Source organism: Aspergillus alliaceus, assembly GCF_009176365.1.
Source record: "Aspergillus alliaceus strain CBS 536.65 unplaced genomic scaffold BDW43scaffold_2, whole genome shotgun sequence".
NCBI classification, from domain to species: domain Eukaryota; kingdom Fungi; phylum Ascomycota; class Eurotiomycetes; order Eurotiales; family Aspergillaceae; genus Aspergillus; species Aspergillus alliaceus.
Window position 1 is genome coordinate 1500042 of NW_022474685.1, and position 25055 is coordinate 1525096.

General features: G+C 46.2%; 10 protein-coding genes across 10 annotated transcripts; 3 read left to right on the plus strand and 7 right to left on the minus strand.

Moving 5' to 3' along the window:
• Positions 1-1458: 1458 nt before the first annotated feature.
• BDW43DRAFT_306105 (MFS transporter) lies at positions 1459-3402 on the minus strand (the record flags this gene model as incomplete). Its single annotated transcript, XM_032045952.1, has 8 exons — positions 1459-1500; positions 1561-1831; positions 1890-2085; positions 2138-2179; positions 2229-2560; positions 2613-2632; positions 2692-2958; positions 3016-3402. The coding sequence occupies 8 exons, from the start codon at positions 3400-3402 to the stop codon at positions 1459-1461; spliced, it is 1557 nt and encodes a 518-aa protein (XP_031906059.1).
• Positions 3403-3979: 577 nt separating this feature from the next.
• BDW43DRAFT_296535 (DUF3712 domain-containing protein) lies at positions 3980-5320 on the minus strand (the record flags this gene model as incomplete). The annotated part of the gene is made up of 4 exons (XM_032044230.1): positions 3980-4306; positions 4401-4528; positions 4687-5105; positions 5154-5320. The coding sequence occupies 4 exons, from the start codon at positions 5318-5320 to the stop codon at positions 3980-3982; spliced, it is 1041 nt and encodes a 346-aa protein (XP_031906060.1).
• A 652-nt stretch (positions 5321-5972) lies between these two features.
• On the plus strand, positions 5973-9410 carry BDW43DRAFT_260927 (transcription factor domain-containing protein). Its single transcript, XM_032040259.1, has 7 exons — positions 5973-6610; positions 6685-6712; positions 6774-6913; positions 6979-7145; positions 7236-7741; positions 7812-8408; positions 8473-9410. The coding sequence occupies exons 1-7, from the start codon at positions 6456-6458 to the stop codon at positions 9262-9264; spliced, it is 2385 nt and encodes a 794-aa protein (XP_031906061.1). The 5' UTR covers positions 5973-6455; the 3' UTR covers positions 9265-9410.
• Positions 9411-9436: 26 nt separating this feature from the next.
• Positions 9437-11407, minus strand: BDW43DRAFT_260930 (SDR family oxidoreductase). Its single transcript, XM_032040260.1, has 5 exons — positions 10910-11407; positions 10565-10847; positions 10310-10493; positions 9987-10246; positions 9437-9927 (listed from the first exon to the last, which is right to left on the minus strand). Exons 1-5 carry the CDS (start codon positions 11008-11010, stop codon positions 9598-9600), a joined length of 1158 nt encoding a protein of 385 aa, XP_031906062.1. The 5' UTR covers positions 11011-11407; the 3' UTR covers positions 9437-9597.
• A 1416-nt stretch (positions 11408-12823) lies between these two features.
• On the minus strand, positions 12824-13972 carry BDW43DRAFT_260932 (uncharacterized protein). Its single transcript, XM_032040261.1, has 2 exons — positions 13712-13972; positions 12824-13635 (listed from the first exon to the last, which is right to left on the minus strand). Exon 2 carries the CDS (start codon positions 13340-13342, stop codon positions 13028-13030), a length of 315 nt encoding a protein of 104 aa, XP_031906063.1. The 5' UTR covers positions 13343-13635; positions 13712-13972; the 3' UTR covers positions 12824-13027.
• A 1474-nt stretch (positions 13973-15446) lies between these two features.
• On the minus strand, positions 15447-17610 carry BDW43DRAFT_296538 (MFS transporter; the record flags this gene model as incomplete). Its single annotated transcript, XM_032044231.1, has 5 exons — positions 15447-16074; positions 16139-16415; positions 16474-16859; positions 16954-17091; positions 17597-17610. 5 exons carry the CDS (start codon positions 17608-17610, stop codon positions 15447-15449), a joined length of 1443 nt encoding a protein of 480 aa, XP_031906064.1.
• A 527-nt stretch (positions 17611-18137) lies between these two features.
• On the plus strand, positions 18138-18981 carry cyn1 (putative cyanate hydratase). The gene is made up of 3 exons (XM_032040262.1): positions 18138-18288; positions 18345-18784; positions 18845-18981. Exons 1-3 carry the CDS (start codon positions 18268-18270, stop codon positions 18864-18866), a joined length of 483 nt encoding a protein of 160 aa, XP_031906065.1. The 5' UTR covers positions 18138-18267; the 3' UTR covers positions 18867-18981.
• Positions 18982-19714: 733 nt separating this feature from the next.
• Positions 19715-21082, plus strand: BDW43DRAFT_319432 (putative C2H2 finger domain protein; the record flags this gene model as incomplete). The annotated part of the gene is made up of 3 exons (XM_032048913.1): positions 19715-19969; positions 20035-20765; positions 20824-21082. The coding sequence occupies 3 exons, from the start codon at positions 19715-19717 to the stop codon at positions 21080-21082; spliced, it is 1245 nt and encodes a 414-aa protein (XP_031906066.1).
• A 383-nt stretch (positions 21083-21465) lies between these two features.
• On the minus strand, positions 21466-21819 carry BDW43DRAFT_306112 (uncharacterized protein; the record flags this gene model as incomplete). The annotated part of the gene is made up of 3 exons (XM_032045953.1): positions 21466-21498; positions 21572-21622; positions 21676-21819. The coding sequence occupies 3 exons, from the start codon at positions 21817-21819 to the stop codon at positions 21466-21468; spliced, it is 228 nt and encodes a 75-aa protein (XP_031906067.1).
• A 1938-nt stretch (positions 21820-23757) lies between these two features.
• BDW43DRAFT_306113 (MBL fold metallo-hydrolase) lies at positions 23758-24877 on the minus strand (the record flags this gene model as incomplete). The annotated part of the gene is made up of 2 exons (XM_032045954.1): positions 23758-24253; positions 24414-24877. 2 exons carry the CDS (start codon positions 24875-24877, stop codon positions 23758-23760), a joined length of 960 nt encoding a protein of 319 aa, XP_031906068.1.
• Positions 24878-25055: the final 178 nt, after the last annotated feature.

The window sequence follows — 25055 nt, forward strand, 5'->3', positions numbered from 1 at the left end:
CAATAAGACAAATAGAGAAAATATTCCTTTGGCTAGGACGCTGTTTTCTGTCATTCAAGAATTCTTTTCACTAACATTACTTCGAATTTATTAGTCGTCACATCAAGAAATCCTTTCCCCCACTGTCCTCCTACCCTTGGTCTCCTCGTCAGTCGATGTATAGCGTTTTTCATTCCTTCCTTTTTACCCCCTTTTTTTTTAAGTATTGATCCAAAGAAAAGAAATACAAGGGAACAGGCTCAACAAAATGTACATACAAGTCAAGATCAATTATCGAAACGCAAAACCCAAGCCAACAAGCAGGAAGCACAACAACCATAGCCCCATCCACACCACACTAAGTGGCTATCCTAAACATCTGCACTATTCTCAGTTTCCTCCAGTCCAGCAGGCTCAGATAAACCCCGAGTCCTCAAGGCATCCCTATAAATCTCGACATAGCGTTTAGCCTCCTCAATCGCTTCTCTACTTACAATACTCTCCCCAAGCCGTATAACCCCTGTGAAACACGCTTGGAAATGCGCAAACGCATCCCCCAAGGCTTCATCCACCTGCGGCTTCGACTCAAAAATATGTTTCAAGAGCGTCATATAAAGATCATCATAAGTTGGCTTCCGCTTGTCCGCTGCCACGCAAGCAAAAAATGCACATTTATCGCCGTAGAGCTCGTGGCCCTCGCCAATAAGCTCATCAGTGGCACACAGGCCGATTCGGTTTTCAGCAATCTCCAGAAAACACTCCTCGTAGAACTTGGCGGGGTTCTCGGTTCGGGGAGTCGGGGCCCGGACTACTGCGTAGGAATATTTTGTACCTGGCCAGTTGGCAAGGAGGCCATTCACGCTGTCTACTTCCGTTACTGTGTAGGGTTGTTCTCCTGGTTCTTCTTGTTTGGGCTTTTGGGCCTTTTTCTTGCGGTCTTGGTGTTTGTTGAATAAACGGACGACTTTGAGTCCTGAGGGCATTTTTAGCTTTGGTGTGGTGTTTTAGGGGCGCTGTTTAGGGCAATGGATTGGATTTGGGTGGACTGATGTAGTGATTTATCCAGAATGGAGAGAGTCTGTGGGACACTTTATGCCGGTGGTTCCTTTGGACAGGATTTATTTTGAACATTTTTATTGCTGAGTGAATTTCTGGAATAATCAAAGAAGAGATGAAGCTGAAACTGCTATTCTAGTATCTCGAAATACTACCTCGAGTATCTTGTCTTGCAAGTCTGGGCTATATAAAGACCACTCTTACTAAGGGGTGTACCGTACCCATGTACCACCGTGTGACACTATGTTTGAGGGGCAGATCGTAGGGAAATGTGATACCATCCCACCTTAGACAAGGGCTGAGGTTGTTCAAGGCCCATCTACCGGTGGATGGCAACTTGAAGGAGTCCTGTTCAACCCTTCGTCACGAGCCGTTAACTCCGTGACCGATATGTCCGTACCGGACGATAGATTGAAAGGCGTCCTAGTTTGCGTACTTGCTCCAAGAGCGCAGCCTTTTACCGTACTGCCATTGTGTTGTTAGTGAGATTTCTTTGGTTTCCAGGGAGTAATGAATGTGGCTCACCCGCTCTAGGATGAATGGTAAAGGAAGCATGGCAATGGATATGAATCCTAGTGTGCTCGACGCCCATCCAATCCCTAGTGACTGTAACATCCGCGGGGCTGCTAGAGGGAGCGCGCCTCCGAATGAACTCCGAAAGAATGTGTTGCCGGCAAAGACGCTTGCGACATGTCTTGGATATGATTCTCCTAGGTAGTTAAGAATAGATTGAAAGGTCAGGTAGAAGCCCGGTGCGAAGAAGGCTGTACCTATAATGGGGACGATCCAGTGTATGCTTTGAATGGTGTATTAGTGCTCCTGTCCTTTGAGATGCTTGTTCGGGTTGTATCTACCTTTCACGAGAAGTCCACGCGAATATAAAGAGACAGACAGGGATGCAGATTGCGCCTATTTGTCCAGGGGCAAGACGCGCTTCAGGCTCGACAATAACCTCTGGCTTTGCGACTCGTGGTTGGTAGGAGAAGTACAGCCATAGTACGTACACGATGACCGATACGACCGCACCGGCAAGGATACCAAAGAAGGCGACTGGTAGAGAGACTATTAGGTTGGATAGTCGAAGCATCAGGTGGGGACTCACGGCCTTGCTGGATCGTAGTGAAGTTGTAAATGCCGTCGAAGACTAGGGAACGGTAAGCAAAAGCAGAGAAAGAACTCCCAGAAAGACTGACCGAACGGGAAGAATTCAAACCACAGATAAAGAATTCCATATATTAGCATAGTATGCATATTGACAAAGAAGATGACCGGGTCCATGCAAGATAGCTTGAAGTCATCCGCAGTTTGCTTAAGTATTTGAACGGCAAAGTTGGTCTTAGGCGTGTCTATTTCCGCTTGACTTCGGTATGCGGAATCTCCCGTCTGACTACGGAGTCGCTGTGCTCGACGAAGAAGGATATTCGAATATAGTGTCTCAGGCAATAAGAAGAAAATAAATACAGTCGTGAAGGCTGTTACACCAGAAAGGAGCCATAGCGTTGCCGTCCACGTCTTCCAACGCTCTCTGTATAGTTTATCAGTATCATATTGTCAAGCTAAGAAAGCAGCACACGAACATTACCAGTGTTCCGAGAATCTAACATTATTCAGTGAGTTTCGAAACATTCTCAATACTTGTGGTGATAGGTGACATACCGGCCCCAGTATGGGTCCGCAGACCCCACTGACAGCGTACAGTGCAATCGCATACGGAACTTCAGTTGGCCCATATACCTCCATCAGCGTGGCACCACCCACACTGATTGGGGCACTCCCAATTAAACCGCCAAAAAAGCGAAGGACTAGAATGGTGTGCACGTTCTTAGCCAGTGCAGTCCCGATGTTGAACAAACAGAAAGCAAGTGAGCCAAGGACGTATACAGGTGTACGTCCGATAGAGGGCAGATTAGACAGTGGCGAAAGCTGCAAAAAATTCATTGTTAGCATACTTCTAATGTTTAGAAAGTCATAGATACATACTATAAGGGGTCCAATTCCGTACGCAATGACGAAAAGCGAAAGCCCCAGTGTACCCTCAGTAGTCGTAGCGCCAAAAACCTCTTCAATGTCTGGAATGCTTGGGGTGAAAACTGCAGATGCCGCATAGAAGCTGAAGTTCAACAGCATAACATCCAACATTACTATTGTCTTAGCTAATGTGGGCCAGTTTTTGGGCATGTCTGGATCATCCGGCCCAGTGAATTCAACCATTATCCTATGCGCAGCGTCGGGAGATGTAACCGAAGAGCTTGAGCTCGCGAGACCCTCGTGCTTTGGAATGTCAAGATCATGACTTCGTAATATTCGGCCATCCAATACATAGTTCAACAACCGACCGAATAAACTGTCACGAATTAAGATGTCCATCATAAGAATGGGGGAGCTCCGGCGGAGATCTCTGTTTGTGCACCAGACAGAACAAAAAGGATGGGTAGGTATATGTAGTGTATTCAAGATTCTGATTCAATTGAATGATATTCAGTTCCATATCATAATGTCAATACCGAATATTATATACCTGATTTGGTGCGAGGCAAACAATCGATGGATGAATGTTCGCGGGTTCGGAATTCCGAAGTAAACCCCCCCCTTTTCCCTTTTCATCCAATAAGCCGTCCCACTAGCCCCTATCTCCGACTCAATGTTCGGAATTCCGTGTCCATTGAAGTATAATTGAAGTCAACAAACCGTTAACGCAATATTTTTGTGATATACAAATCCCAGCAGGTACGGCAAGACTGATGCATGACGGATACTTACTTGGGATACTACTTGAATGGCCTTGTGAAAGAACCCAATACCTTCAAAGCTAATATTTTCTTGGCTTCTTGATCTATTTATATCGAAAGATGGGACCACAGATACTTACTTCATCTTATGGAAAATGCTGATATTGAAAGTTTGTGCCATTCAAAAATGGTTTCATCGCTTCTGGAGACATTTTTCAAAACAGAGAATCCTTTGATCCTCCCAGGATATCAGACACATAATCAAAGAGGTTAATCGTCGTAGACGCCGAAATTGCCCGGACAGCCGCTGTAAAGTAGGGAATCTCTTGTCCATTATACAAACTCCGGTTTCCGTGGATACCGATTGTCACTTTGCCATAGTCGGAATTACTACTCTCCCACAACCCCTTTCGTATCATAAGTTTCACGTCCAAGTTGCCTAGGACGACGGCGTTGGACGTGCCGTTTCGAAGGGTTAAATTGGGGATATCAACATATCCCAGCGTTGAGTCTCCGATTGTGAGATTGAGGCTGACGGTTCCCTTTGTTATTGTGAGTCAGCAAGCTGTCTATGACAATGCCTTGGGGTGGAATAATGTAAAGGATGCATTTGCCCGTTTTCGAAACATAACATACCATTTCAACATTTATTGCAGCTGGGGTATTGAAGGCGATGGTGGCATTGACATTATACTCATCATTAAAACTTGGTTTCAGGAGTTTGAGCTTGGTGACATTGAATGCGTCATCACGTTTCATGAACTCTAGTGCAAAGTAATTAGACCAGGTTAGCATTTCTTCATTGCGTTACCATTTAAATTGACTGACCCTGGACATTCAATCCTGGATGGACAGAGAGAACATTAGCATTTGTTATCCCTGCGTCATATATGAATTATTTAGAGACTGCGAGGTAGCTTACCTGGTAATATCACAGTTTTATGCATGTCTAAATGGGCAGTGGGCAGTGCCTTAATGTTAAGGTCAGGCTTCGCAGTAACAAGAACTGCTACTTCTTTGCTTCTAATTGCTTCTTCAGCTAGCTGCGAGAAACAGGTCACACAAGACAAGACTAAGTCCTGATCGATATCAAGGCGAGTGTCATCCCCAAAGTTGATACGGGAGAAATGAAGATCGGCAAAGGGAGTGTCGGAGGCTTTATAGCTCATAGTGGCATTGAACTCCGAGAGATGCCCACCACTACTCATTCCCGCATGGAAGGTTTGTGATTGTCGCACATGGAAAGAGTTTGGCGTTGGGTTTGTGATAGACAAGCCATCAAGGTCGAAGTTAGCCTTATTGATACGGTCGTTGGCAAAGCGAGGAATTCCGACGTAGATTCTTTTTAGTTGATCAGCTCAGTTCCGGGAGGCCTTTCGGGTGGCTCACATTGGAAAAATAATGACCAAGATGGCACAGCTCAAGCCGATCAGATAAAGCCACCACCATTTCCTCATATGTGCCTTCCATCGTTGAAACCTTGAGGGATTTGTCGCTCTAGCGCTATCGGTCTCTTCTAATTTAATGGAGTTTTGTTCAATATCGGTTTTCGGCATATCTAAACAAAACCTCCATGTATATATCTGGTTAAATTTCCTGGTTTAGGTGAATTGAGTCTCTGTACAGTGTGGCAAAGAAAGCTTCCCAGCTTAGGTAGGGGACGCAGAGAAGTAGGGTTGGGGCACCGGGGCCAGGAAAGATAGCATTCTAAAGCTGCAGTGGCAATTTTATTCCAGTCCGAAGGGAACTAGTCCTGGTCGAACGTGTTGGAGGGGTTTCACCCCGTGGGGCCAATTCGTGATGCCGATCTTTTCACATGAGATACGATACTCTGTAGGAAGGAAATACTCATCGAGACAGAGCCTATAGACCACGGTACGACAGGCGATGTCATTTTCTTGTAGACCGATTGCATGACCCACAGGTAGCAGCAGGATTTACGACTTATCAAAGTAACTGGTTTGCCAATCTAGCGACGAAAAGTCTCAAGAACAGTTTAATACTGATGCTCGGCTAATGCCATCAGTTCAGATAAACCTCGGACTTAACCCTAAGAGGGGGTGGGGTGATCGTCGCGGACCCTGAGTCTCCCAACGTCCTCTATGTGCACAACTGTAGTACATTGGCTTAAAATAGATATCCTAATTAATGTGACGGTGTACGCAATCATGGCCCAATTTTTTTCCGTGCCCGCTAAATCCTTGACGTCTCATCTACCGTAGCTTCAATTGTCATGCCCGATCAAATATGCCACTACATAGCCAACTCTGACAATATACTCTGTTTACGCATTTTTCCAACTGTATAAACTTGCACTCACTGAGATCCGGTTCGAATATCACATTTGGTAGACCTCGCTAATCGCTAGCGTTGATGGACTAGATGGCCGCACCCCGCAATCCAATCTCTTCTTTCGAAATCAATACCTCCAACTCTAGAGAAAGAAGTGACTAGGATGCATCAGCGATATGCATGTAATAAGAGACGCAAGGGTCATTGAATCGCCTATAACTCCGCTATATTACTCCGACATTATAAGCAGATGACTAAGCAAGACCTTAGTCAGGAGTTTCCAGGATCGTTGTGTTTCGTGAGCATGTTCCTCCAGTCTGACTAGACGCGATGATCTTGCTTAGCGGAATATTGTAGTTTTCGAGCGCAGAGCTCTCTTATAGATGCTTGGCCCGAAGAATGGTGCGGAAACAACAAGACAATGAGACTGCTAACCGGCAGAACGCATCTCAGAGCCATCGCGAGGAGGATGGAGTCACCGACGGGCGCGACGGTTCGCCAGATGAGCCTCGTCCAAAGCGCCAGAAACGGGGAAAATATGCATCGAAGGCCTGGTACGTAAAAGCTAAATCTGATACAGTTGATAGATGCGCTCCACGTTGTTGACACAATATATTTTAATCACCAGTGGACAGTGTCAGAGGAGAAAGATCAGAGTGAGAACTTAAGATATAGTAGAAGTTGATGAGTCGTCCTTAACGCTATGAAACTCTTTAGTGTGACGGGTGCATTCCATGTCAGCCATGTGTCCGCAATGGCCGAGATTGTCTCATGCAGACCCTGGACATGCGCCGACGAAGAACAACCGGGCTGACGGAGTCTGGAGTCACGGGCAGTGAGCTGAATGATTATGAACAGTATGTGATACTGTCTTTACGCCTGACTTAATGTAATAGATTCTAGTAGCTAACGATACGAGTAGACTGACGGCGAGGGATTTTTCTGGCCGACTGAATCGAATCGAGCATCAATTGAGCCTCGTACTGTCGTCAATATGTCGTGACAAAGATATCCCGGTTGACAAGGAATCACGAGCAGATGAGCCCACTAACCCACAGCAGCCTACAGTCCGACGGAACGAAGTTTCAGGTGCGGTGCGGTCCCAAGTACCAGCTTTCTCGGGTGAAACTTCTATTAACCACACGCTGGACCAAATTGAGGGATACCTCGAACGTACAGATACGGCATATGGTCATCCAGAACATCCCATGTCCTGTCGGGCATCGGGAACATCATTGACTGCACCAAATTCTCCCCTAGGCACTTCGAGGGAACTGCGTGAGACGGCTGATATACGAAAAGTCTTGAATGCGTACGGCATTGATCCACACAAGGATGAATGGGACGCATACATGCGCACCTGCTGCGACGAGATCCACATCCTGTATCCTTTCCTTCATATACCGAGCCTGTGGGCTAAGTATGCGAATATGTGGAGGTCAGGCTTTTCCTCTTCCGAACACGAGTTCCAGAGGAGCGGAGATTACCGGATTATGATCGCCCAAGTATGGGTCTGCATTGCACTTGGAAGGTGTACTGAATCACCCCGAGTGAGTAGCGAGCAAGGCAAGCACTCTTCTGGGTGGAGTCTCTTCGAGGCCGCAACGGACCTTATTGGAGATCTTGTAGGCTGTTTTCGAGCGTGCTCTAGGCCTATTGTTGTCTTGCAAACATACGCGTTAATGGTACATACAACATCTGGTCCTGTCAGCCTTGTTGCATATTAAGATGCTAATCGGTGCGTGGTTTTCTTAGGTGGTGTACCTTTTTCGACTAGACGCGAATGAAAGAGCCGAGAAGTTCTTAGCTCTTGCTATCTCCCATGCACACCATGTAGGGTTTCACCGGTCTAAAGTCGTCGGACGTATGTCAGTGTTCGAAGATGAGCTGGTTCGTCGGCTATGGTGGTCTCTCTATGCTCTTGATCGTCGACTAGCAATCGAGACGGGGCATCCGTTTCTAATCCAAGATGTCAATGTCGATACTCCTTATCCTCGAAATCTAGATGATGATTGGCTCACCCGACACAAAGAGGACTCTAGAACAACCGCTGAATTAAAGACCGACATAGACGCAGGACTTTCCAGGAACCCAACCACTCCGATCCCTTATCTCTATGCAACCATCCACTACTCACGGGTAGTAGGTAAGATATGGGAGGCGATATACGGGGCAAATATGACGGACGTTATTCCCAGCTCAAACGTGCTAGAGTATCTAGACCAGCTCATTTCCCGAGTCCAAAAGGAGATCAGGGTAGAGTTCTCAGATAACCACCCATCCGAGCCACCAAATCTCGAATGGAGTAACCCTCTTCGGTGGAAAACAAAGCAACAAATGTTAATGCGAATTGTACGAACCACTCCTTCCTCTATCCGTCCATATACCTTGAACCTCTTCCTAACCATACCCCTAGCGATGGCGATCTCTCCGACTCCTTATCCGAAAGCCGATACTGCAGCAAAGAGCTTCCCCACAGGAACCAATAGCCGACATACTCGAAACAGAGGTCACCTGTATTCGAATAGCCTCCAATATCATCCAAGAATTCAAACAAGTGCCCCAATATACCCCATCAGCTTTCCCCTTCCTCCACCCACTAGTCGGCGCTACAGTGGTCGCCCTAGGGCTAATCATCCGTGAGCCCTCTTTCAAGGCAACGTACGGCAGTCTGACACTTCACGCCGCCGTATCTCTTGAGAATTACTGTCGCAGGACGTGGGTATCCGGCAAAATGATCCGAACGATCAGAAGGCTAAACCAAATGACTTCATCTGTTTTGTCGGATTCGAGTACCCGAATTGCTTCCAACACGGAACCTAGGCCAATGGCATGGCCATCCTTACCAACAAACCCCCTTACAGATCACCCGAGTCAGACATCCACAGCTATAGCAAGCAACTATACCCCCGTCTCATCACTGGCAAACCAGAACACAGAATCTCTCAGTACAAGTCCGATTGGTCTTTCGCAACCAATCAATCCATCAATACACCGCCAACAGGTACCCGATAGATGGACCGTTATACCGACCAACCTTGTGATGGTGGACTTTGACTTCGAGCAAAGCCTTACGACTGATCTGATCCCGGCTGACCATACCTATGGGTGGACGGTGGGAACGCAAGCTAATGAAATCCAGCAGGATGGAGCGGCATATATGCAAATGGGATGGCTCGAGTCTTTGTTTGGTACAGACTTAGGGTAAAATGCTATTTTTCCATCTGAAAGTTAGGTGGTGATTCGCATGAACATGTACAAATACATCAATTGGGGTAACCTTGCTCGAAGCTGTTGATCGTTTTGTCAGACTTGTTGCTCGATAAGAATATACACTGACAACTTGGACAACCGAGATGTCTAAAAATTAGTCATACCTAGTTACTGTGGTTTTGATTTTTGCAGTCTCTGTAAATTGTGCATCGTATATGCATGTAGTTCTCGATAGCCGTGGTTAAAGATTATGGAGACTTTTAATCCCATTTAATGTTTTCAAAATTTTAGCATTAACTTTCGTATACACTCATGGATAATATCCCATTCATTTTCTTAGAAGGACTTCTTGAGCTGGCAACACACCCGCATTCTCAAAGGACCGGTAAGTCTCGATCCACGTCTCAAGGGTACTGTCTGTCCGCTGCCAGCCGTACTTCCTGGCCTTGTTAACAGATGAGATTGTGCACCAGGATTTGCCGGTTGCCCAGTTGAAGAATCCCCAGGTTCCCCAGTCAAAGGCATCGACCTTGCCTCCGTATTTCTTTACCACAGCTTCCCAAACGGGGCGCTTATCCTTCGCCCATTCGACCATGTCGATTTCGTTGTTGAGGGTGTTAATCTGACCGACAGCCTTATCGAACTGCGGCTCAGGGGCCTGAAATAATGCATGTTATTAGTCATTGGGCCTCTTCTCAAACATAAGATACAACATACTTCAACGCCGAAGTACTTCGCGACGTCTTGCCAGAGGTATCTCCACACGAAAACATCTCCGTTAGAATGGAGGAAATCTTCATTCTTGCAGTGGTCGTGTGTTGTAGCGTGAATGGTCAAATCAGCCAAGCTAGGTGCGTAGGAGTTGTCGTCAATGGAGTTCCAGAAATATTCATTGCCAGGGAACTGAGCGGGCTGGCCGAGCTCACGGCAGATCAGCATGTAAATTGCGACGGTCAAAGCTTCGGACATTCCATTCGCTGTATGATAGCAAGTTAGCAGATTGCACAGAGTCTTCCGACGGGTTGACTAAGAGAACTAACCGTGGGGAGCAAATCCATTGATGGCATTCGGACGGATGATGTTCCAGGACCAAGTGTTTCGTCTCTCCTGTACCTCCTTCAGATAATCTTCCTGGTCATAGTAGAAGTTATAGCCCTTATCGTCATATCTAGGCATGTCTTCCGACAGAGGGAATTTTACAGGTCCGAGGTGAACACCATAATACTAGCCAGTTATTAGTATCCCCTCATATTCGATATCGAGAGGCATCGAGTGACGAGGTTTAAGATCCTCACCTTTCCACCAGTTTGAAGACAAACTCTCTCCAAGTTTGGGCAAACTTCATCTACAGCGTCCATAAAGTTCCTGAACAATGGCACGTTCTTCTCTTTAAGGACCCTGAAGTCATCATCGTGTACGTAAGCCGTAAAGTACGTGTGCGTAACCGGCGCGCAAATACCCTTTAGTAATGCAACGATCTTCTCCACTGGCTCGAGGAAGTCCACAGCCACAAATTCTACACGAGGGTCGGGCCAAAAGTACGCTAAAGGGCGTCTGGAAGACACGATAATCTTTGACCTATATCCCACAGTTAGTTAACAACCGCTTCTTAGGTTCGGTTGGCTGCTGTCAAGACATACCACTCGCCCTTCGGCTGCCGAATCAAATGCTCAATGATAGCGAAACCACTGATGCCGTTGGCGCCAGCGACGAAAGCGACCTTGCCAGACAGAGGGCTCATGGTGAATACTAGGTCTATCTGAAGACTTCAGAGACTAATGGGTAAGGGAAGAAGAAAGGCAGTCTTAAACCCTTTATAGATCGCTTGTCTTGTCGGCGGAGGAACACCATCTTGTTCTGGCCGATAACATCATCGGTATCCTGCCGAAACAGATGGGTCAAAATTGGGAGTTCGGCTTTAAAGTGGCCGGTTTTACCGATGTTCGTATGCGTCCATACTGTTGCAGTCTGAGACAGGGTGCAACTATGATAATGGTGTGACTCCTGTTTTGGGAGGTAATGGTCGTGATTATTTGCGCTTAACCCCGTCGGTATTGCGGAAGGACCTGGTCCACATTCGATTTGCCTAATCTGCAACGCTAGAAAAGCTACCAAAATCTGACGAGCTGTGGTATGACGAGTAACAAAGTTGAGGTGTTGTGGATAAACTCCAATAGGAAGGTGTCGGCCTATATCCGTGTTCCGGCCACGGAATTGTATGCTGCAAATTCCGTCACATTTCCGTGTCACGTTCTACCGTACTTATCACCTGACGCACGTCCCCACCTGCCGCACGGATTTCTATATACACCGACTTTTTGACTTCAACTTCAAACCACCACAACTCCGTCCATATGGATTCAATTGATGAGCCACTTGCCTTTTTAGAATCCCTAGATCCAGGAGAATTGTTTAAATATGCGGAAGTTACGAAAAGTTTTATTATTGATTGTACAACTCTCTCAAGGCATCACCGCGGTGTTATGTATTTAAAAGAGAACCAATATGAAAACCAGCGATTACTTAACAGCCAGCAGGCTAAAGCTTTTATAACTTATATTAATAAACTCTCTGAGAGAGACCTGTATTATGTCTCTGAGATACTTCAGAATTTTGCTAAAGAGATCTCAGGAATAAAGCCTGGAAAGCACTGGCTAAGCCGTTTTCTAAAGTATTAAAATAAGCTGATCTCTCACTATATTACTAGATTAAATTAGATGACGGTAAAAAGCCGTGGTTAATGTTGTTTTTGGCCGTTTATCTGCCAGCTCTTCTGCCACTCAGGCATTTGTGTCCATGCACTACTAATAACTCTGATAAAGAAAGCACTGATGACAATCAATATGACACTGACCCAACGGAGCCTGAGAATGACAACAACCACGTAAAAGATGCCGGTGATGCAGGCAGCTCTGCTATTTGGGTATTTGCAGATTATGAACATCCACTGGAGTACTATATCCAACAACTAGTGAACTTTAATGGGATAGTCACTATCCCATTAATCCGATAGTCTACACCAAAGAAGACTATGGTAAAGGCACGACTGCTCTCCTTAATCAGGTAGAGGAAAAATATACCTAGTAAGCTGCTATACTATTCAAGGCTCTTTCACTTATTTACCCGTGAGTCACTTTCCTTACTCTGGAACTGGCCCAAGATAAAGGCTAAAAGCTTGAGAACCAGGGATGCCAAATCACTATTCAATGGGTCTCAGGCTACAAAGGTATACTAGGAAATGAGAAGGCCGATCAAGCTGCTAATATAGCCGCAGAAAAGGCACCCAGGTATATAGACAGGAGCCTTAGTCCAGCATATTTGCGCAGAACCTTACTGAGGCAAACCAGGCCTACAGACAACAACAGCCTGTACAGGCCCTAGAGAAACGGTCCTACAGGGTCCAACAGCGCTATTGGCCCCAAAAAGGATGGAAACTTGATCGGATTGCAGGACCAGCCTCTAAACGGCTCACTCGTCGATACTACCGGCTAAAGACGGGACATGCAGCAATACCGATCTACCTTAGCCGGATAGGGATTCAAAATTCACCTAGATGTCAGAGCTGCCACGCTCCACAGGGAACGGCAAGACATCTATTAATTGTATGCAGACAATGACGCCACCAGAGGCAGGTCCGCAAGGCTCTCATCAAGGCAGGGGTGCCACCGCCTAGAAGAGAAGAAACAGCTCCAGAATGCCGTCTCTTTGAGGGTCAGATTGAGACATATCAAGAGCAAGCAAAACGCACCTCCCACCCTTCAACTTCGGCTGCATAACAAAATGTTTCGATTGATATGAAATATGAACGCCCCAACGTGAATTCTAAGAGGAACGTATATGCCGTCCTCAATCGCGAAAATAAGACTGCCACTATCACCAGGACTAGAGAATGGAAGCCCAGTCCAGTCAACTACCCCCATCCATTCATTTTCATCCATCTCATCCTCCAGATTGTTCCTGCTGTCGCCGTCGAACCAGCCCCGAGGAGAATGTCTGGTCAATTTAACGAGACGTCCAACAATGAGTTGTGTCGAGGAGCCATGCTTGTATACTATCAAGTGATTCGTTTGCATTGTCCGCTCGATGTCGCAGAATCGAGAGATTGACAACGGGTCTAATATGTCGACCTGCCCAGGAAGATCGGGGATCAGATAGAAAGGATTTACATTCGAAACAACACGTTGAAACGCATGTAAATCGCATTCTTTGACAAGAAGAAACGCGCAATCGTCCCGAAACTAGGGCTTTTTGTCGATCGAATGTTTTGTGCGGACGCTCGTGGTGGCTACCCGTAACGAAATCTGCCCGGTTATGTCATACGGCTTGACGAAGAATTCCGATGCGAGGTCATCTATAAGATGTCCGACTGACGAACATACCCAGGTAAGCTGGTGATTCTGGGGAATTCTGGTCGTGCTCATAAGATAACTGAAGGTACCAACCCTTCTTTGGTCCGAATCCAAGACTACATGGCCACTGGTGATGGTTGGATTTTTGCATATATCTTTGCTAGTTTCCGGTTTGTACGTGAAGTCTTGATGGGGTACGGGGACAATGTAAGGGGTGGACAGCCACTCCGGCAAAGGCAAGGGCGCGATTCCTTCATTGGGAGAAATGATCAGCCGGGGTTTGCCGTCGACGATGGTGCTTGTCAACCAATAATAACTGTAGACATTAGTAAAGGACTCGTGCAATGGTAGCGTAGGCGAGCGAGGAGGAATATTAAACAAACCGATGAGACCAGAGGAATTTATATAGTATACGAAAAGCTTTGTCACGGATAATTCTCGCCCGATCATGGTCATCAACCCACGGCCAGCCCTCGTATCCCATCCACTTCTCCAGCTCGAGTGTAACCGATTCCGACTGTTCGTGGTCCGACTTCTCAAAGTCGAAGGATGAAAGAATCTTCTGACAAGCTTCGGGGGATACCGGGGATCTTGAAACGCATCTGTGGAACTGGCGACCAGGCCAACGAGGAAGTGGACTCAACGAACAAGGAAATTTGGAGAATTCGGGCGACTTTGGGAGCTCGGGTTATGAACATTGTGAGTGGAACTTCGCAGGCAGTGAAGACGACAAACGTTGGCGTTTCCTGGCTCGCTCCATGATCCAGGAAGTGTCTGAGATGAAGAGCGTCGGTGAACGAAAGTGAGGCTGGAATGGCAATATCCAGGGTGTTCGCCTACTTAGATTTGATGACAAGGTCAGTTGGTAATAAATAGTTGAGGGTAGGGAGAGGTGAGGTCCAAGGTAACTAACTACATTACCTCAGCCCCTCAGACTATGTTACATGATCCAAAATATCTTGCTAAAGCTACGCTGCGAGGGCCTTGAGAACACCCTTCTGAATAAGAAGAAGCGATAGTATAGGGAACCTCTTTTATTTAAATTAAGAGCTCCAGAGGATAGCTATACTGTATTTTATTTACCAGGCAAGATACAGCAAGCACAGCAGCTTTAGAGTAAAAAGAAAGCTACTATAAAGCTTGCTAAGGCCTCTAAAGAACAAGAAAAGTTTCGCCGGCAGCAAGAGAAGCAAGATAAGCAACACTTAGTTAAGAAAAGAAAATAAATTAGGACGGCTAATAAAGAATTATGCCTCCTTAAAGCAGAGTAAAAGAAGCGCCAGAAGGAGGAAGAGCGTCTGGCTAAGGAGACTGATAACCAGCTTCAAAATAACTTCAAAGTGGTCCAAAAGGCAAAAAGAAGTGTCCTACACCAGCTACATCTCAAAAGAAGCAAGATATTACTATTCCAGAGCCTCAGATTAATGCGGAGGGCTGTATATCTATAAATCGTCGTGGAAGACGAATACGCCTCCCACAACGATTCCGGGATTGAAAAAAAAAGCTGTATATAGCTTTACCAGCATCATATCTCTGCTTATGCTTAATATTACATACTAATAATACCTTACTATTATAGCATTAATAAGCTTGCATCCTGCTATCTTCAGTAGCTCATTGTATATCTGAACGAAATTAGCCCACTTTTACATATAGCGTTAGGTTAGTAGACTTAGAAAACATAGCGAGAATATTCAAGATACGTCAGGCTTTCTGATTTTATGGCGTATTGATGTAGCTAAGTCCAATTACTCTAATTTATCGACGAGGATTTGAGTGCCGGATCGATACCCTTCATTGGCATGGGAGGTTGATCTTAGATGCGCAGCTAGATCGAAGCCATCCGACTGCGCTGCCTGATCTTCCCACCATATCGCAAGAAAACAAAGGGGATAAAGGTCAAAAGAACCTCTAGTAAGGCTAACATTGTACCCGCCCAATTTACCCCCATTGCTTGATACATCCTTGTGCCGGCAAGTGGCAATACTCCGCCAAAGACATACCTAACGAGAGAGTTGCCCGCTATGGCAGAGGCTGCATACATACCATAACTAGCCGCCAGATAGCTCGTGGCATATATGAACACAAGTCCATTACCTAGGCCAAAAGGAATACCTGCTAGTATACAGGATATCCAGTGGACTGGCGGTCGCGCTGTCCAGGAAAACCAGAATTCTCCGATCGGAATCAAGATGCCCCCAATGCATATCGGTCGTACCAAAGCTTCCGGCAGAACTTTGCCTGTGATCGGATCGAGTGGATGTTTCGCAATCAGAAATTTGCGGACCAATGGCTCTGAGAATACAGCCAGAGCTATCCCAGTGCCGATTCCTACATACCCAAGACCGGCTAACCCCGGTGACCACCCACGGAGTTGCTGAAATACGATCGGATAAGCGACAAAGCATAAGAATAGCACTGCATACACAACGGCCACGTATATGTTCCAAAACAAGCTATTTAGTCAGAGCCAAGCATGTTCGCGGTCCAGATAGTTGACACCGGGCGTCAATCACTCACCAGATTGGCTCAAAAATAGCCATAGCAAGTGGTCGACTAAGGCTGGTCGCTAATCTTTGCCAGACAGTCTCTTGAACTTGTTTATCATATGTAGTCCACCAGCGCATATCGCCGGTTTGTATTTGTTTGGCCTTTCGTCGTCTCTCGAGAAGGACAGGTGCGTACGTCTCTTTTATCAACAGTAGGCAGGCGGTCGATGCTCCACCACATATAAGTACAATCCAATTGATCCAACGCCATCCAAGATACTGGTACACGAAGCCACCGATGATAGGACCTGATGATAGTCAGCCGAGAAACTCGAAATGCAATTCATAGCGGACATTTGCTTGTACCTAAGACAGGGCCGTTCATTGCCCCAAGGCTCCAAAGGCTAAATGCTAGCGCTCGGTATTTGGGGTGAATTATATCATTCAAAGTACCAGGTGCAACGACTACTGTCGCACTGCCGAAGAAACCACCAAATAGCCTGCTGATAACGACGGCCTCGAAACTCTGTGCCAATGCCACTGGTAGAACCAAAACGGTAAACATGATACCGGTGCTTATGTAGATTAACCTTCTACCAAGCATTTCAGACAGAGGTGCAAGTACTAAACAACCGAATGCCAGGCCCAACATGTATGTGGTCAATCCGAGTAGAACAATTGTACGTGATGGGACATTAAACGATTTTTGGATCCCTGGAGAGCCAGATGTATACGATGTAGAATATAATATCCTAAAGGTTTATATAATATGGTGAGCTATCGTATTATCATCTATGCATAAAAATAGCGGTCAAAACTAGGTAAAGTAGAAAACTGTCCACTTACACGCATGTTGTAGTAAATGAGACAGACCAAACAATGAAGGACTTATACCATAAAGGCCAGTTGATTGGATTCTCATCATCATTCGGTTCCCAGTCGACTTTAAACGCAGGGTCTCGCGATTCAGGTTCAGTATCCTCGCTTGAAGTTCCCATAATAACCCTGCTAGCCCGTGAGTTTGTCTTGTAGCTTGCCTCAATCGGGTGACTATTTTTTTTTTGGCAAAAGAGTGTATTAGTACTTAGCCGATGGCACTCACTGTCGAGTTGTGAGACATGAATATGTGCAGATGTAGGATCCATCTTACCCATTTAACTGCTAAAAGCGTGATTATGTTGCTATTTTAGTGGGTGACAAATTTAACTAGTACATGATATGGAAGGCTGCTTCCTGGTGAATTAAGGTGTATCGGAAAAGTGAACGGAATAACGGAAAGGTTTCCGCTATACAGCTAGCATTCAAGCCAGCATATCAGTTTTGACGGAAATTTTCTAGTGTGCTCAGGGACTTATCATTGTCTAGATCTGGATTCTTCTCCATGGTCTTTCTTGAACGACAGCGGCTATTACAGATTCTATATTCTTCTTTCCCTAAAAACACTAGTACACACACGTGTGGCTCTGGGAACGCGAGTATGTAGGTGTACTCTATGTGATACATGTTGTGAAGTGAAGAATGGGTACGTGTCAAAGTATATAAGATCGCCGAAATACCTTCGGTCTTCCATTAGTATCACCACTGGGAGGAAGCTATACCAACGGCGACATAGGATTCTTTGCCGGTAGAGGAATCCTGATCGATTACTGGGTATATGCAGAGCGCCAGGGTAAGGCGTAAGATGCCAGTAATGCCCGTTGCTATCATGTACGACAAGCCGGTGGCCTGTCTTGCCGAGCAATCCCAATTGTCAAAGCAGGATATCGAAGCCTGGAAACTGAAGCTCTGATAGAGGACATGTAGCGATATCGCATATGTAAAAGGAATCACCCCCGATAACGGTAATTCTTATCGATCTCTTACCCCTCATCGGCATCCGCCGTCATTTAATCCCCCGCATGAACACGGTATTCATATTACGTAATTTACGCCACCGGAGTGTTAAGCTCCCCGCACATAGAGAACGCCATACGTATCATACCATACAGATGCAAGTGATGCAACAACCCCCTCATCGCCCTGTTGGGTTGGAGAATTAGAGGACGGACTTCAATTTATTTAAGCCTTGAACTCTTGATTAATTTCCTCCACTATACGCGCGATAAAATTTGTTTCTCCCTTAATTCAAACATAATCCAGTACATCCAAAAGAAACTCAACATGTCTCTCGCAACACTCGACGTGCGTCCCTATCAATCTATCTCAACCACAGGATACCTACTAACAAACCAGAGCAGACATCGCAGCACCCCAACCTCCCCGCCGCATCAGCAACCCTATTCAAGGCCAAAGCTACTAAGAAACTAAGCTTCGAACAAATCGCCCAGCACATCGGTCGCAACGAAGTCGCTACCGCAGCCCTCTTCTACGGCCAGGCCAAGGCTTCACCAGAGGACATCACCAACCTCGCCTCCCTCCTGGATATCCCCCGGGATGCCCTAGAGGAACAGCTCGGCGGCTTCCCTGACCGTGGCAAGTCCGTGGAAATGCCACCCAAGGAGCCTTTGATTTACCGCTTGTACGAGATTGTGCAGAACTACGGGTACGCCTATAAGGCGATTCTAAATGAGAAGTTTGGCGATGGGATTATGAGTGCCATCTCATTCTCGACCAAGGTGGAGAAGGAAACTGATGCCGATGGAAATAATTGGGCGGTGATTACTCTCCGTGGCAAGTGGTGAGTTGTCATCCGATACTCTGTTCGAATCGAGTATGGACTTTGATACTGATGTTTTAGGTTGCCTTTCTCGAGGTTTTAAGTATGAAGGGTGATGCCGTCCCCCCTACTCGGGAGATTTAGTGTAATTTGATGATTTGATGTCAAATATGTGTATGAAAGCCATATGGTACAAAATGAAAGTTTGTTATCTGTCGGTGTCTTTAGTAGACTCTAGTTTGTAAGTTCATCCTATGCCCTTCTTATCTGTAGAATATGACCAAGTAGCTATCTTGGACGCATTGCGCAAAACAGATCGACCATATCTCAAGGTAAGATATAAGCAAGTTGCCATGTCCATAGAAGTATGCTCACGCATCAGAGTATGTCGCATGCACTATTGCTGTGTGCCTAGAAGTAAAGGCTGCCAATGAGCTCTCCTCTTGCTTTTATCATTCTTCAAGCACCAGGGAAAGTAAAAGAAAGCCATTGCATTGTCTTACTACTACTTGAAGAACGTAGATATGTCCCCAGGCAAAAGGCAAACTTGATACATAGTGGCAAATAACCTGTACATGAATCTAGACTCTACAGACAAAGAACAAGCAAAGCAACAAGTGTTTGTTTCATACAATGCAACTGTAACAACCCACGTGCTTGGTGTGAGGTAAATTCATTGAGGGATTTTCGGTCAATTCATCTCTGCACCCACTTCACTCACTTCACTGTCTACATTCTATAATCATCACCACAACAGCAACACAGTTTGAATGAGACTGAGTTCCTCGGCAACGCTTCTTTTGTTGTAGGCAGGCCCTCATTATAGCCTTTCCTCTCCATACCATCATCCATTCTCTCTTTCTTTCGCTTCCCTAGCCACCCTCCTTTCTCTCCCGGACTCTCTTGCCGTTACCTTCCCTCTTATTTTTACCGTTGCAGACCGCCCACAGCATGGCTGAAGGACGACTCCCTACCAAGGTGTGCTGCACCTACTCTGACTGCACTCTCGTCTTCAACTCGGAGAAGGAAATGAAGAAGCACAAAACCTTCAGTCCTGACCATGAATACTGCTCCCGTTGCGATGAAGACTGCGAAGACGAGGAGCGTCTTCTCATCCACAAGATCAAAAGCGAGAATCATATTGTCTGTCCTGTCTGTGGCGTTGAGTTTCACAGCGAAGGCGGCCGCAACAGCCACATCCGTCAGGTGAGACTCCATCACTCAGCTAGCAAATTGGCATGTTTGCTAATCCTCTCCCACTAAAATTAAAGAACCACCGCTCCGCGCAGATCCTCCCATGCGCTGGCTGTAAGGCTACGTTCAAAACCGCCAGTGGCCTGATGCACCATATCGAGAGTGGGCAATGCGCTGAGATCAGCCAGGTCCATCTCCTTCAGGAGCAGTCAAAGAAACTCTTGATCAAGGAAGCCCTTAACGCCGGCGAGGGACTGTCATTGCCTGTTATTCCTGCCCGAGATGGAGGAGATGACACGGATACTGATCGTGATGATGCTGATGGTGGAGTCATGCTCCGCATTGGCAAGGTGCCAAGCCGTGAGTTAGTTAACAGAGAGGCGATGAACAATCAGCCGAAGCCCGGTGAGGACGATCCCACTGCTAGTGTCTCGGCCATGCTTGCCCTCAAACACTGGCCAACCCTCGATGGAAAGTCCCCTAGGGGAAATAATGCTGCGGCTACTAGTGAGCTAATGGTCTTTTCCGATTTGGGCATCTCCTCGGCGAAAGAGAAAGAGAATGCGACTTGGAAGGGAAAGGAGCCTGCCAGAGCGGTTCCCGATACCAAGCTGCAAGAGCGTCCGTTCGGCGTCGGAACTCCTGAGGTAGGAGACACGCTCCGCATGCTGGATAGAAGCTGGGACGCTTCGAAGTTCTTTAACACATTCACTGGCGAATACGTTTGTCCCTGTAAGAAGGGCTTTGCCTGCTTAGCGGAATTTGAGATGCATGTCTTGATTAAAAGCCGGATGATGGAAAACAGACAGTAGGTCGATGTCCGTTGGAACATGTTCCCGTTGCCAATCTAACCCTCTCCCACTAAGGTGCCCTGGATGTCTCCGCTTCTTCAAGACCACAGCTGCTCTGATCGCACACTTCGAATCACCGAGTGCTCGTTGCAGCATCAGTGATGGCCATTGGTACGGTCAGATAGTCGATGAACTCACCGGTGGACTTATCCAGACAGCGGGATATAACGAAGACGGCACAATCAAGTACGAAGCCCGTAGCTTGGCCATCGGTTATGGTACTACCACTGTTGGTACAGACTTGACCCGACTTCCTCAGGGCCCAAAGTACTAGTGTCCTGAATTCTTTTTTCTCTTTTTGCATTCCGCTCTCTTCAGTTTTATCCCTGCTGGCTCTAATACAAAACCTCACAATTCATACACCTAAGTCAATCCTGAGAACCCCAATGGAAGCTTCTGATAAATTATCAATTTACCACAGAAAAAAAAAATAGAATAAAAAATGACGAAGCTGACAGCTGAAACTATCAAATGCGGAAAGCAACAAGCCGTGTCATTTCCATTAAGCAAACACAGGTAGCAGAATGATCTTGACAATATTCAGAATTCTTCACTGGGTATACAAAAAAAACCATATAAACGGGTATAACTTATAGCCACAACAACTCCTTCAGTATGACTTCAAGACGTAATAAATCCCCTGACTAACAACACTCCTCACAACACTCGAAGCAAAGTAGACCGGCGCACCTATCCTTGTAATTAGCTCTCCATCCATACGCACCACCACACAAGAAATGTAAGCATACACTCCACAGCAAACATCACCCGCACCACCGCCACGCAATTGTATCTTCGTATTCTCCTGCGCGTCCTAAACAATTAGCTCTCCCAACAATACTTCTTACTGCGATACATAAAACGTACAGGCTGTTCAGAAACAACACGCTCAGCAGTTGGAGCGGCAGGACTCAAAGGTTGCTGCATAGACAGGGTATTCGGATCCCAAGTTGGCTCCTGGGTACGGGGAGGTTCCTGCTTCGAGGACTTGAAGAAGTCAAAGAGGCCCATCTTGGTTATAATTATATGCCTATAGGGCTGAAAAGAAAAAGATAAATAGTTGAGAGAGTATTGAGAGAGAGAGATAGGTAGCTTGATAAGCGAACTCCCCAAGGACAGCGAAGATAAAGACCAGAGAAAAAAGAAGCAACGAAAATCAGGACGATTCAACGCTTATATACAAACGAATAGGGGCCCAGTCAAGACTTCCCGGCCCTCCATGTCCTGTAATTAGCGCATCTCAGTAATAACATATAGTAACACGAGTCTAGAACCGCCTCATCCTTCGTAATAATACGTGAGAAACATGGAAAAGGGCCAATCACAGGGGTGTGGTCTCAAGATCAGCCAGTAGCGACCACGATAACGCTCCACGTCATGAGCTAAGCCTTGTCAGCTTGCGTTTTGAAGTGGGGGGAAGAAGCTGATCCCTTGTCTTACCTTACTTTTTTCAGACGAGATGGCATAGGAGACAATCACCTAGTAGGCAGGGATACTCAAACCTATCAGCGTCTAGTAGTGAGATGACCAATTACAGAGGTGTATGCCTACTTGTCAGGATTACGCCACTTTACTAAATCCCACTAAGCAATTACCAAATCCCACCTGTTGTGGCGGAAGTACGCAGGCAGCTCTATTTGGTAACGTGCGCTAAGCTTTGGTTAAGCTTTTGACTTGGCAAATAATTGAGGGGAGGTCGCTATTTTTGGCACGCGTTGTTACACTTAGCCGAGTTGGGTCTTCCTTTAGGTTTCAGTGAGTTCTGCAGAGGTTACCTAGTTGTCTGTGAATTGATAGGATCATTCAATATTACTAGCTTTATGCCGGAGTCTTTTGACTCAAACCCAGGTTGGACTAAGTTGGTCTTGGTCACCTCTTTATGAATTTACCTTGTAGAAAACTGCGTAGTTTAAATCGTATCTGACGATCAGAAAACGGGTATCAATCGACTAAGGAATATGACTCAAGTACAATACAAGGTTCACAGGAGCGTATTGTGGCTTTTCACGTACCGCTTGCAGTAAAGTAGACAGTCTTTCTGTCGGCTGTCAGAGAATATATCTAAAAATGTATAATTATTGAATTATTTGACCATAAATAACTGTAAAGGTATATTGAATATGATCACGTAATTACCTAGTTTTGTAGGCATATGACCATGCTTGGTGAATCAGCGCTTTCTTGAATCAAACAAACTCCGCGATTTCTTTGTCATCAGGCCCATATAAGTACCTTGAAGCGCTTGAGCTATCGACTCTGAAAGGCCTGTAGGGCCTTGAGGACCTTTATATAGCCTTGCCGTTTTAATGGGCCTCACCTACCCCCAAGATCCTTCGAGTTTAACACAAGGCAGCTTCTAATCAAATTTTCCCCCTTCAATATATCCCATATATATATACACATATATATCAACAAGTTTATTCGATACGAGATGACGGCCTTAAACGGAGAATAAACCAATCTCCACGTGAACTTCTTAGCGCCTACAGCCAGGTATATCATATGAAAAGTAAGGCCGACGAAATGATTCTTATCCAATTAGCTGTTGCAGTGGCGATTCGTTGCATGGTGAGAATTTGGAGATCTCGAATGCGTCTATCCAGGATCTGATGGTCCCGAGCAGCTCACCTAAAATTGTGTTCCGCAAATGTAGCAAATGTGACTCTAAGGTGCTGGATATGCTTTCCCATGCTACAAGAAGAATGAACCTACGCAATACGCCATTTTCGTGAATGATTGGATGTGGCATGGGAGAGTGCCCTCGAGGGCAGAGTGACCTTAGTTCCCTCCAATTCCCAAGGGAAGTATAAGCGAACGCTTCAAAATAAATTAGAAGTAGGCCTTGCAACACAGCCGATGTGGTCGAAGTACATGTTGCGCACTGATGAGGGTTATGATAACGTTATTTCTCAAAGGTCCTCTTGATATCCAGGATTGGCAGATGGTACATTAAGATTTCTTCCCAAAGACATACACATTTTCTCCAAACGCAGCCACCGCTCCCGCTAAAATAGCATGCGGGTCGATTCTCGTCGGGTAAAGAGCCTTCATTCTCGCAAACAGCTCCTCCGGATTCGATGTAGCTTTAGCCGCCTCTTCAAATGCCAGGATATAGTTTCTAGTGGTCTGTACATTGAAAACACCATCAACCGTTCCTGCTCTCTTGTGCCCAGGAATCACAATATGTGGATCGAGAGCCTCGATCTTATCCAGGGCTTGAAGCCATTCCTGCCGCTTTTCAGTGGTAGATGCCTCACCCAAGAACTGGTGAACATCGCCATAAACAGTACCTCCAGCTACCACTAGCCGAATATTCGGCACATGTAGAATCGTAGTATCATGGGTGTCTGTATGGCCCACTTCGATTATGTGAAGCACATGGCTCTCGACCTCAAACGTATTCGAAGGCCAAGCCTCGCGAGGGTCCGACACGTTGTCATTGGTTCTGTTTGTTCAGGCTCAGCCAGATGATAGAGAACGGATCAGGGGCCAGATGGACAGCCTGGAGGGAAAATTGCGCGAAATATTACCTTCCTTTATGATTCCCGCCCTGTATCTCCCGGTCGATGTCATTCCAGTGGCCTCAACTGGCAAGGCTGATAGACTCGGGAGTTTTTTGAGGTTGATAAATTTGATTACCAGGGAAGAATCGAAGCCAGATATTGTCTAGTAGCTCTGGCGCAAGTTGCTTCGCGGCGTGGGCCACTGTTGCTGGAGTGGCGATCGCGCGAGCTTCCGCAAAGCGCTCTTTGAGGAGAGGGAGGCCAAACCAATGATCTCCGTGGCCATGCGTGATATAGATAAATTTGAGGGCCTTCCCGGGCGCTGTTTCTAGAACCCATCTGATCAGTTCTTGGGTTTGATCAATTGAGATGGGCGTATCGACTAGGACTGCTTCGGAGTCTCCGTGAATACGCGTGCATGTAATCGAGGAGAAGGCACTCCGCTCGCCATTTCTCTCCAATGCGATGGGGATACCCAGACATCTGCTTTCAGCACTGAAGTCATCTGGCGTAGCTGGTATAAATGAGGCACTTTGAGCAAGTAGAGCAAGTATGGTAGACTGCATTCCGCGGAAGGTCTTTCTCTTAGATTTCTTGGGTATTTATCCCCAGCTCGGGTCTCTTGCAATATGCAATAGATAGCGTAATCGATTCATGAGGGGCTCTCTCAAACACTCAGTGGGAATGATCCCTCGGATTGGACTTGTGACCTTCAGTCTTCTTCTATCCGTTCCCCTCTTCTAC

Excerpts from the sequence above, each read along its gene's own strand:
- BDW43DRAFT_260932 (XM_032040261.1), bottom strand. The coding sequence starts at position 13,342 with ATGCAAACGAATCACTTGATAGTATACAAGCATGGCTCCTCGACACAA.
- cyn1 (XM_032040262.1), top strand. The coding sequence starts at position 18,268 with ATGTCTCTCGCAACACTCGAC. Across the intron at positions 18,289-18,344 it reads TGTCTCTCGCAACACTCGAC|ACATCGCAGCACCCCAACCT; the intron begins GTGCGTCCCTAT and ends AAACCAGAGCAG. Across the intron at positions 18,785-18,844 it reads ATTACTCTCCGTGGCAAGTG|GTTGCCTTTCTCGAGGTTTT; the intron begins GTGAGTTGTCAT and ends CTGATGTTTTAG.
- BDW43DRAFT_260930 (XM_032040260.1), bottom strand. The coding sequence starts at position 11,010 with ATGAGCCCTCTGTCTGGCAAGGTCGCTTTCGTCGCTGGCGCCAACGGC. Across the intron at positions 10,848-10,909 it reads CGGCAGCCGAAGGGCGAGTG|GTCAAAGATTATCGTGTCTT; the intron begins GTATGTCTTGAC and ends TGTGGGATATAG. Across the intron at positions 9,928-9,986 it reads CGAAGTACTTCGGCGTTGAA|GCCCCTGAGCCGCAGTTCGA; the intron begins GTATGTTGTATC and ends GCATTATTTCAG.
- BDW43DRAFT_260927 (XM_032040259.1), top strand. The coding sequence starts at position 6,456 with ATGGTGCGGAAACAACAAGACAATGAGACTGCTAACCGGCAGAACGCA. Across the intron at positions 6,713-6,773 it reads GTCAGAGGAGAAAGATCAGA|TGTGACGGGTGCATTCCATG; the intron begins GTGAGAACTTAA and ends GAAACTCTTTAG. Across the intron at positions 7,146-7,235 it reads CCGACGGAACGAAGTTTCAG|ATACGGCATATGGTCATCCA; the intron begins GTGCGGTGCGGT and ends TCGAACGTACAG.